Source organism: Entelurus aequoreus, linkage group LG28, assembly GCF_033978785.1.
Source record: "Entelurus aequoreus isolate RoL-2023_Sb linkage group LG28, RoL_Eaeq_v1.1, whole genome shotgun sequence".
In the NCBI taxonomy this organism is placed as follows: domain Eukaryota; kingdom Metazoa; phylum Chordata; class Actinopteri; order Syngnathiformes; family Syngnathidae; genus Entelurus; species Entelurus aequoreus.
Window position 1 is genome coordinate 16,981,801 of NC_084758.1, and position 12,214 is coordinate 16,994,014.

Below are 12,214 nucleotides of genomic sequence, written 5' to 3' on the forward strand. Positions count from 1 at the left end.
AATTTAGAAAAGAAAATCTTATATTTTCCTGCCCCCTTCAACATAATACGTAGTCTTACTTAATGGACAGCATACAAACCAAACAAATACAAATATAATGAAAACAAACAAAAAACACACAAAAAAAACAACAAGTGCAAAACGTCATGAAGTACAAACCGAACAAAAAAAGTAATATACACCTCACGGGATGATAGAAAACAAATACAAAACCAGACAAAAAAATAAGTTAAATAATAAATATAAAGCAAAATGTAAACACTATTGATCTTTCTTTATATATTTTTTTCAATTGGAATATATTTCTACAATCTTTTATCTCATTGTAAAGAGAATGCCATTGTTTAACCCCCACCACTCATTCACACATTTGTTTTAAAGTTGTCCTTGAATACTGACATGACCTTTTCTTCTATGCTCTTCATTCTCAGAAGTGATGACAAACATTTTTTTGTAAATTTGCTAGTAATGTTTTACTTTTAGCCTTAAACATAACTAGGGCTGCAACTAACGAATAATTTGATAATCGATTAATCTGTCGATTATTTTGAGTTGAGTTGAGTTTGAGTTTATTTCGAACATGCAAGCATACAACATGATACATCACAATTTCCAGTTTCTTTTTTCAACATGTTCGAAAAGGAGTAGGAAGAAGCAGAGCTTATTTATATATCCTACCCCTTTTCTTTACATAACAGTTGCTAAAACTTTTTGTTCACTTCCTGTTCACAATTTATTCACAATAAGCTCCATAGGTAATCACAATAAAAATAAATAAATAAATAATAGTAAGAATTTAATAATAATAATTGGTGAAGTAAGTCATATTACATATAATGAGATAAGTAAGATTACTTTAAGAATGAATGAATGGATGGATGAAATAAATTGAGAATGTTTATCATGGTTCTTCTTCTTTGTACTTTGTAAACACTTTAAGTTTGAAGAGTTTCTTGAAGTGTATCATATTAGTACATTGTTTGATTGCTTTGCTTAATCCATTCCATAATTGAATTCCACATACTGATATACTGAAGGTCTTAAGTGTTGTACGTGCGTACAAATGTTTTAAATTACATTTTTCTCTAAGATTATATTTCTCCTCTTTTGTTGAGAAGAATTGTTGTATATTCTTGGGTAGCAGGTTATAGTTTGCTTTGTGTATTATTACTTCGATTAATCGATTAATAATCGGATAAAAGAGACAAACTACATTTCTATCCTATCCAGTATTTTATTGAAAAAAAACAGCATACTGGCACCATACTTATTAGGATTATTGTTTATCAGCTGTTTGTAAATGTTGCAGTTTATAAATAAATATTTATTAAAAAAACAAACAAATTTTCTTAATTAAAAAAAAACAAACAAACTGCGCATGCGCATAGCATATATCCAACGAATCGATGACTAAATTAATTGGCAACTACCGTAATTTCCGGACTATAAGCCGCCACTTTTCCCCCTCGTTCTGGTCCCTGCGGCTTATACAAGGGTGCGGCTTATTTACGGCCATTTCTTCTCCGACACCGACGAAGAGGATTTCGGTGGTTTTAGTACGCAGGAGGAAGACGATGACACAATGCTTAAAGACTGACTTTTCATATACCGGTAGGCTGGTTATTTTGATAACGTACAGGCGAGCACTTTGTATTACTTTGCACCGTTGTATTATTTGTACTCTGCACGAATGCTGTTCGCCATGTCAAAGATGTGAAAGTTTGATTGAATGATTGAAAGATTTATTGTTAATAAACGGGACGCTTTGCGTTCCCAAACAGTCATCTCTGTCCCGACAATCCCCTCCGTGGTAGCAGGAACCCCTATATACTACGCTAATTACACATCAAAACCCTGCGGCTTATATATGGAGCAATCTGTATTTTCCCCTAAATTTAGCTGGTGCGGTTTATAGTCAGGTGCGGCTTATAGTCCGGAAATTACGGTATTTTAATAATCGATTTTAATCGATTAGTTGTTGCAGCCCTAAACATAACACATAGTGTCAGTAACTTTACTAGCTCCTGTAGTTTCAATAAACCAGAATTAATAAATAATATGTTAGTGTGTTCTAGATAATCTACTTTATGAATAATCCTTATAGCTCTTTTCTGTAGTTGATACAATGCCTTTATGTTACTCTTATGTGTTCCATTGGTCTGGAGTGAATCCCCACCCCAAACAGATAACATAGCCAACCCTCAACAAATATATTGTTCTATATTCAAGTCAGCTGTGCGTGCGTCATACCTGTACACTGTAGTTGGAGGGTAGTTGGCCATGTCATAGATGAGTCGGATGTGTCCTTGGTACAGTTCCAAAGCCAGGGGGTCGAGATCTTCCTTATACAGCAAAACGCCGTTGTCTTTGTCGGTCGCCACCTAGAAGGGCGAGGAGGTGGTGGTGGTGGTGGGGGAGACAGTTACAAATCACTTCTGACATCTCATGCATTATTCTGTCGGCTCGTCCCAGAATCGGCCACGTGTGACAGGACAAATCCCTCGACAACGCGACAGCGATCGAGCTAATTTGGGTCAATAATGGAATGGAACGGTCCAAATTAGGAGATAAAAAAAAGAAACAGTGCAATAACTCTCACTGTTGCGTTCATGAGAATTGTACACAGGCACGTGCACACATAGGGCCCTATGGGTGCTTGAGCCCCTGCCCTTGTTTGCCTCGTCCTAAAAAGTGCCCTCTGCCTGTGTGTGTGTTTTTTTTCTCTTTATTAAATTTTTTTCTTTAAACAACATTAATAAATTCCTGTCAGGGATGTAAAAAAAACAACAACAAAAAAAAAACAGCGGTACAAAAACTCCACGTTTTCTTGTAATACCGTGTTGTTTGAGCCTGCCGCTTCCGCCAGAGAGAGAGAGAGAGCGAGTGAGTGAGTAAGTGAGAGGAGAGAGAGCCAACTGCGCCCCTGAGGAGACGTGACAGTGGAGCAACTTGAACCTGTGAGTTATGGTCTAGTCGCCGTCCACTTATTCAGCATCTAATATGGGTAATATTTCAGAAAAACGCTGTATTATTCTATTATTCAATGTGTCAGCTTCTGTTTTTGCCGGACGTCGGAGCACGGCGCATCAATTGAGCACGACACATCAAGTCCGCACAGAGCAAAAGCGGATCGTGCAGGACAGGAAGTAGTGTACAAATTACAAAATAAAACACCGGGTTATTTTTCAAAATACGGTGTTTACGGCGGATCACATTTCTCTCACAGTAGAGGTTTAGTTTATAAAGTTTATTGTGACTTTGCTATTACTGTGTGGGTTAACAAAATAATAATAATAATAATGATAATAATAATAATAACAATAATAAGAATAATACGGAGCCCCTAAAGGGACATGGGAATTTTTTTTTTTTTAGACATGTATCTCGTGGCCACGAGAAAGTATCTCGTGGCCACGAGAAAGCATTGGATGCGTGCTGATGGTTTAGTGTGTGTTAAAATGGCAGTTTAGGAGTTAATATGGCTGTATTTCCAGATAGGACTTTCCCCCATGTGTGTTGTGGCAAAATGTGAATGCTTGATTAGTAGGTGTGAGACAAACACTTTATCTTCCTGGTTATTGTAACGCTACGTGTTTGACATTATTTAAGACTTTATCATGCCCGGGAAAGGACAGTTTTCCTCTTCTGTGGCTGTGGGGGGTGGGCGTGGCTTGCGGACCTGCAGCGAAGCGGAGTGTGTCAGTTAGTCCCATGTTGATGTGATCAAACTTCTTTCTTGCTTGGAAGATACACACACAATTGTAACTGTTATTTCTTCCTGCAAATAATAAATATGTACAACGTGTTTGGATGTATTCATTTATGTAAAATTGTCATTAAATGTAATATTGCCTGACAAAAAGTGATACGACGTACGTAATATTTTGATATTTACACATCGCATATTTACACACGCGCATCTGACTAGAATACCCTTATGTGCATTACATATATCAACATCAACTACCTACTGTACTGTTTACTTGTTGAAATACCCTTTTTAGAACAAATATCTACCCACATAATTTATATGTGTATATATAATATATATATATATGTGTATGTATGTATATGCATATATATATATATGTATGTATGTGTATCTATATATATATATATATATGTATGTATGTGTATCTATATATATATATATATATATATATATATATATATATATATATATATATATATATATATATATATATATATATATATATGTATATGTATATATATATATATATATATATATATATATATATATATATATATATATATATATATATATATATATATATATAGTATATACACGCACACACACACATATACATGTATACTGTATAGGAAGAAACACATAAATATATACAGTATACATATATACACACAAACACTAAATTTGACAAACAAAATAACTACTATTTTTAAGAACAAGTTACAGTAATATAATATATATATATACACTACCGTTCAAAAGTTTGGGGTCACCCAAACAATTTTGTAGAATAGCCTTCATTTCTAAGAACAAGAACAGACTGTCGAGTTTCAGATGAAAGTTCTCTTTTTCTGGCCATTTTGAGCGTTTAATTGACCCCACAAATGTGATGCTCCAGAAACTCAATCTGCTCAAAGGAAGGTCAGTTTTGTAGCTTCTGTAACGAGCTAAAGTGTTTTCAGATGTGTGAACATGATTGCACAAGGGTTTTCTAATCATCAATTAGCCTTCTGAGCCAATGAGCAAACACATTGTACCATTAGAACACTGGAGTGATAGTTGCTGGAAATGGGCCTCTATACACCTATGTAGATATTGCACCAAAAACCAGACATTTGCAGCTAGAATAGTCATTTACCACATTAGCAATGTATAGAGTGTATTTCTTTAAAGTTAAGACTAGTTGAAAGTTATCTTCATTGAAAAGTACAGTGCTTTTCCTTCAAAAATAAGGACATTTCAATGTGACCCCAAACTTTTAAACGGTAGAGTATATATATACATGCTTATACATAATATGTATATATATATATATATATATATATATATATATATATATATATATATATATATATATATATATATATATATATATATATATATATATATATATATATATATATATATATATATATACATATACATATACATATATATACATATATATATATATATATATATATATATATATATATATATATATATATATATATATATATAGATACACATACATACATATATATATATAGATACACATACATACATATATATATATAGATACACATACATACATATATATATATATGCATATACATACATACACATATATATATATATATTATATATACACATATAAATTATGTGGGTAGATATTTGTTCTAAAAAGGGTATTTCAACAAGTAAACAGTACAGTAGGTAGTTGATGTTGATATATGTAATGCACATAAGGGTATTCTAGTCAGATGCGCGTGTGTAAATATGCGATGTGTAAATATCAAAATATTACGTACGTCGTATCACTTTTTGTCAGGCAATATTACATTTAATGACAATTTTACATAAATGAATACATCCAAACACGTTGTACATATTTATTATTTGCAGGAAGAAATAACAGTTACAATTGTGTGTGTATCTTCCAAGCAAGAAAGAAGTTTGATCACATCAACATGGGACTAACTGACACACTCCGCTTCGCTGCAGGTCCGCAAGCCACGCCCACCCCCCACAGCCACAGAAGAGGAAAACTGTCCTTTCCCGGGCATGATAAAGTCTTAAATAATGTCAAACACGTAGCGTTACAATAACCAGGAAGATAAAGTGTTTGTCTCACACCTACTAATCAAGCATTCACATTTTGCCACAACACACATGGGGGAAAGTCCTATCTGGAAATACAGCCATATTAACTCCTAAACTGCCATTTTAACACACACTAAACCATCAGCACGCATCCAATGCTTTCTCGTGGCCACGAGAAAGTTTCTCGTGGCCACGAGAAAGTTTCTCGTGCGCACGAGAAAGTTTCTCGTGGCCACGAGAAAGTTTCTCGTGGCCACGAGAAACTTTTTATAAAAAAAAAAAAAAAAAAAAAAAAAAATTAATTTTTTTTTTTTTTTTTTTTTTTTTTTATAAAAAGTTTCTCGTGGCCACGAGAAAGTTTCTCGTGGCCACGAGATACTTTCTCGTGGCCACGAGATACATGTCTAAAAAAAAAAAATTTCCCATGTCCCTTTAGGGGCTCCGTAGAATAATAATAATGATAATGATAATAATAATAGATATTATTATTATTATTTGGGTATTTATTTTTGTATTTTTTTTCAAAGTTCATGTTGCACTGTTCAATGTTCAATATTAAAGTGCTTATCTTTAACAATAAATAGCCTAATAATAAAACAGTGTTTTGTTGCTTTCCATGTCTTCCAAGCCTATGATAATGTGAATTAACTCATTATGACAATAATTTGTTGACACAAAAGAAATGGCAATCACTTTTACCTACAAAGGACACACAGCTAAGTAGTTAGCTTCCTATTAGCAAATTTAATTTTACATTAATTTCCATATTGTGTAAAGGACCAAAAAAAAAATGTCCTGCCCTTTTCTGACTCTGAGCCCCTGCCCCTCTATAATCATGTGCACGTCCCTGATTGTACATAAACGTTACCAAAGACAATAAACCCTGTGCATAATGACACTGGCAGTATTGACAAAAACACTTTAAAATGTGTGGTATCTATTTCAAATTTTTTTTTTTTACTAGCAAAATCCGTGTCGTGGACAGTACTAATTGCCAACAAGTAACGCACTTTGCTCCGGCACAGTCCAAAAATATTTTACACAAAACTCTCTAAAGATTTAGGTGTGTATTGGGTGAAATGAAGCCTATAAAATATTTTGAAAAATATGTTTGCATAATAATATTATTATCAATACTGTAATATTAATGTATGCCTTGCATTCACTTGTGTGTGTCAAAAGCCGTAGATATTACCGTATTTTTCGGATTATAAGTCGCAGTTTTTTTCATAGTTTGGCCGAGGGTGTGACATACTCTCAGGAGCGACTTATGTGTGAAATTATTAACACATTACCGTAAAATATCAAATAATATTATTTACCTCATTCGCGTAAGAGACGAAGCAAATGTCCGTAATCGTCACACACACGTCAACCAATAAGAATTCGGCGGGGGCGGGTCATGACAGAAGTGCATTGTGGGTCATGGGATGCTAACTGCTGCTACATCCGTAGCTATTAAAATTGATTATTTCAACATTGGCGGTAACTTATAAAAACTGAGAAGAGCTGAACAAAAATGGCACCGAAAAGGAAATCATATACTGCAGGTTACAAGCCGGACGTAGTGAAATATGCAGCAGAAAACGGCGATCGAGCAGCAGAAAGAAAGGGAGTGGCGCATACCAGGAGCGACAACGAGGAAGAAGATTTCATGGGATTGAGCGATTAGGAGTGACAGATTGTTTGGTAAACGTATAGCATGTTCTATATGTTATAGTTATTTGAATGACTCTTACCATAATATGTTACGTTAACATACCAGGCACGTTCTCAGTTGGTTATTTATGCCTCATATAACGTACACTTATTCAGCCTGTTGTTCACTATTCTTTATTTATTTTAAATTGCCTTTCAAATGTCTATTCTTGGTGTTGGCTTTTATCAAATACATTTCCCCAAAAAATGTGCGACGTATATATGTTTTTTTCCTTCTTTATTATGCATTTTCGGCCGGTGCGACTTATACTCCGGAGAGACTTATAATCCGAAAAATACGGTATGTGATTGGGCCGGCACACAAGGCAGTGCCTTTAAGGTTTATTGGCGCTCTGTACTTCTCCCTACGTCCGTGTACCAGTCCGTACAGCGGCGTTTAAAAAAATCATAAATTTTACTTTTTGAAACCGATACCGTATTTTTCGGACTATAAGTCACAGTTTTTTTCATAGTTTGGCCAGGTGTGCGACTTATACTCAGGAGCGACTTATGTGTGAAATTATTAACACATTACCGTAAAATATCAAATAATATTATTTATCTCATTCACGTAAGAAACTAGACGTATAAGATTTCATGGGATTTAGCGATTAGGAGTGACAGATTGTTTGGTAAACGTATAGCATGTTCTATATGTTATAGTTATTTGAATGACTCTTACCATAATATGTTACGTTAACATACCAGGCACGTTCTCAGTTGGTTATTTATGCCTCATATAACGTACACTTATTCAGCCTGTTGTTCACTATTCTTTATTTATTTTAAATTGCCTTTCAAATGTCTATTCTTGGTGTTGGATTTTATCAAATAAATTTCCCCCAAAAATGTGCGACGTACATACCGTTCAAAAGTTTGGGGTCACCCAAACAATTTTGTGTTTGAGCCTTCATTTCTAAGAACAAGAATAGACTGTCGAGTTTCAGATGAAAGTTCTCTTTTTCTGGCCATTTTGAGCGTTTAATTGACCCCACAAATGTGATGCTCCAGAAACTCAATCTGCTCAAAGGAAGGTCAGTTTTGTAGCTTCTGTAACGAGCTAAACTGTTTTCAGATGTGTGAACATGATTGCACAAGGGTTTTCTAATCATCAATTAGCCTTCTGAGCCAATGAGCAAACACATTGTACCATTAGAACACTGGAGTGATAGTTGCTGGAAATGGGCCTCTATACACCTATGTAGACATTGCACCAAAAAGCAGACATTTGCAGCTAGAATAGTCATTTACCACATTAGCAATGTATAGAGTGTATTTCTTTAAAGTGAAGACTAGTTTAAAGTTATCTTCATTGAAAAGTACAGTGCTTTTCCTTCAAAATGAGGACATTTCAATGTGACCCCAAACTTTTGAACGGTAGTGTATGTTTTTTTCCTTCTTTATTATGCATTTTCGGCCGGTGCGACTTATACTCCGAAAAATACGGTAATTTCCGATATTACATTTTAGAGCATTTATCGGCCGATAATATCTATCTATTTGGCACTATGCTGCTATGTTTCCAACATTGCCAACAGCCGTGCAGACTTAAAATGGACATTTTTGTCATTTAACCACGCAGGGAGAAAGAAAGAAAGAAGGATGAAGACGTCTGAATACAGCAGCAAGGTCACACCCCACACTACACAAACAGGCGGCCATGTTGCCACCACTTAACACTGCAGCTTTAAATGGAGCTCAGCCTGCTAACAAGATGCTAGAAAGGAGAGCGAGAGAAGATACGGAGAATAACCAGAAAATGTGTTAAAAAGGGAACAAGTACAGAGTGATTTATGAAGCGCTGTCAATTTTTTTTTTTCTTTTTTCTCCCCACTTTCCTCTGAGTGGAGGCCTCCGGGTGCACTTTTAACAGCTTTGGCATTGAAAAGTGAAAAGCCGCTGGCGGGAAAAAGGCAAGAAGCGTGCGGCGCTCACATTCACACAGGTGTTAAACATCTGCGACCTGCTTTTATTGCTTCTGTCTGCTTCGCTCAGGCGGACGTCTTTGACTTTTAGATGTCCACCAGCATCCGCGGCGGACATCTGTTGCAGGCGGAGAAACACGTCTGCTGCAACTCCACGGGCTCAACTCAAGAGATTGATATTTTCTGAGGTGTATTTCACAACTTGAAAAAATCTAGCACCACTTTTTGTAAAAAAACTCCATTTATGGTGTGTCAGGTCACTAAAAAGGAGTAAATATAAATGTGTCAAATAACTTTTCTACTTCTGAACAGCTGCACAAAAATAAGTGAAAATATAAAAAAAATATGCACGCCTTCCAGGACTATTAATCTTTGGGCACCACAATATTCGATTCGATTTGATTCTTAATTCAAAATCAATACTTTTTGAATAACATTGTGTGCCAGTTCTATGATTACCTACATTCCTCCATAAAATAAACAAACAGCTCTGATATATTTTTGTCTTGCTTAAAATAAAACTACTACTTCTACTAAATAATACAGACAAATACAGTTGTCCAAATGTCACAATGATTCATGACTCCAACAGGCAGAGGTCAGTATTGCAACTTGTAGTTTTTGAAGATGCTGGACCAAACCAACGCAGGGTTAATTTGACCCAGCTCGATGGATTATATATTCAACCCAAATGCTGGGTCATTTTATCTGTCATTTTATTTGTAAATTTTACCAAATAACTTGGTTATTTTCAGTTTTTGGAGTCAAAAATGTCACAATGATTTATAAGAGATCAGTATTGCAACTTGTAGTTTATTAAGATGCTGGACCAAACCAACGCTGGGTTAATTCAACCCAGCTAGATGGGTTATATATTCAACCCAAATGCTGGGTCATTTTAACTGCAATGCTGGGTTGATTCTACCAAATAACTTGGTTATTTTCAGTTTTTTGGAGTCCAAATGTCACAATGATTCATGACTCCAACAGGCAGAGGTTAGTATTGCAACTTGTAGTTTTTGAAGATGCTGGACCAAACCAACACTGGGTTAGTTCAACCCAGCTAGATTGGTTATATGTTCAACCCAAATGCTGGGTCATTTTAACTGCAATTCTGGGTCGATTCTACCAAATAACTTGGTTATTTTCAGTTTTTTGGAGTCCAAATGTCACAATGATTCATGACTCCAACAGGCAGAGGTCAGTGTCACAACTTGTAGTTATTTAAGATGCTGGACCAAACCAACACTGGGTTAATTCAACCCAGCTAGATGGGTTATATATTCAACCCAAATGCTGGGTCATTTTACCTGCAATGCTGGGTTGATTCTACCACATAACTTGGTTATTTTCAGTTTTTTGGAGTCCAAATGTCACAATGATTCATGACTCCAACAGGCAGAGGTTAGTATTGCAACTTGTAGTTTTTGAAGATGCTGGACCAAACCAACACTGGGTTAATTCAACCCAGCTAGATTGGTTATATGTTCAACCCAAATGCTGGGTCATTTTAACTGCAATTCTGGGTCGATTCTACCAAATAACTTGGTTATTTTCAGTTTTTTGGAGTCCAAATGCCATAATGATTTATGACTCCAACAGGCAGAGGTCAGTGTCACAACTTGTAGCTATTTAAGATGCTGGACCAAACCAACAGTGGGTCAATTCAACCCAGCTAGATGGGTTACATATTCAACCCAAATGCTGGGTCATTTTAACTGCAATGCTGGGTTGATTCTACCAAATAACTTGGTTATTTTCAGTTTTTTGGAGTCCAAATGTCACAATGATTCATGACTCCAACAGGCAGAGGTTAGAATTGCAACTTGTAGTTTTTGAAGATGCTGGACCAAACCAACACTGGGTTAATTCAACCCAGCTAGATTGGTTATATGTTCAACCCAAATGCTGGGTAATTTTAACTGCAATTCTGGGTCGATTCTACCAAATAACTTGGTTATTTTCAGTTTTTTGGAGTCCAAATGCCATAATGATTTATGACTCCAACAGGCAGAGGTCAGTGTCACAACTTGTAGTTATTTAAGATGCTGGACCAAACCAACACTGGGTTAATTCAACCCAGCTAGATGGGTTATATGTTCAACCCAAATGCTGGGTCATTTTAACTGCAATGCTGGGTCGATTCTACCAAATAACTCGGTTATTTTCAGTTTTTTAGAGTCCAAATGTCACAATGATTCATGACTCCAACAGGCAGAGGTTAGTATTGCAACTTGTAGTTTTTGAAGATGCTGGACCAAACCAACACTGGGTTAATTCAACCCAGCTAGATTGGTTATATGTTCAACCCAAATGCTGGGTCATTTTAACTGCAATTCTGGGTCGATTCTACCAAATAACTTGGTTATTTTCAGTTTTTTGGAGTCCAAATGCCATAATGATTTATGACTCCAACAGGCAGAGGTCAGTGTCACAACTTGTAGTTATTTAAGATGCTGGACCAAACCAACACTGGGTTAATTCAACCCAGCTAGATGGGTTGTATGTTCAACCCAAATGCTGGGTCATTTTAACTGCAATGCTGGGTCGATTCTACCAAATAACTTGGTTATTTTCAGTTTTTTGGAGTCCAAATGTCACAATGATTCATGACTCCAACAGGCAGAGGTTAGTATTGCAACTTGTAGTTTTTGAAGATGCTGGACCAAACCAACACTGGGTTTATTCAACCCAGCTAGATTGGTTATATGTTCAACCCAAATGCTGGGTCATTTTAACTGCAATGCTGGGTCGATTCTACCAAATAACTTGGTTATTTTCAGTTTTTTGGAGTCCAAAT

At 35.5% G+C, this 12,214-nt stretch overlaps 1 protein-coding gene across 1 annotated transcript in view; it reads right to left on the bottom strand.

Annotated features, from left to right (window-relative positions):
- Nucleotides 1–12,214, bottom strand: part of slit3 (slit homolog 3 (Drosophila)) — a 672,803-nt gene that overhangs the window by 60,585 nt on the left and 600,004 nt on the right. Inside the window, 1 exon segment of the mRNA XM_062039879.1 lies at nt 2,251–2,381. Coding sequence (XP_061895863.1) covers nt 2,251–2,381 — 131 coding nt within the window.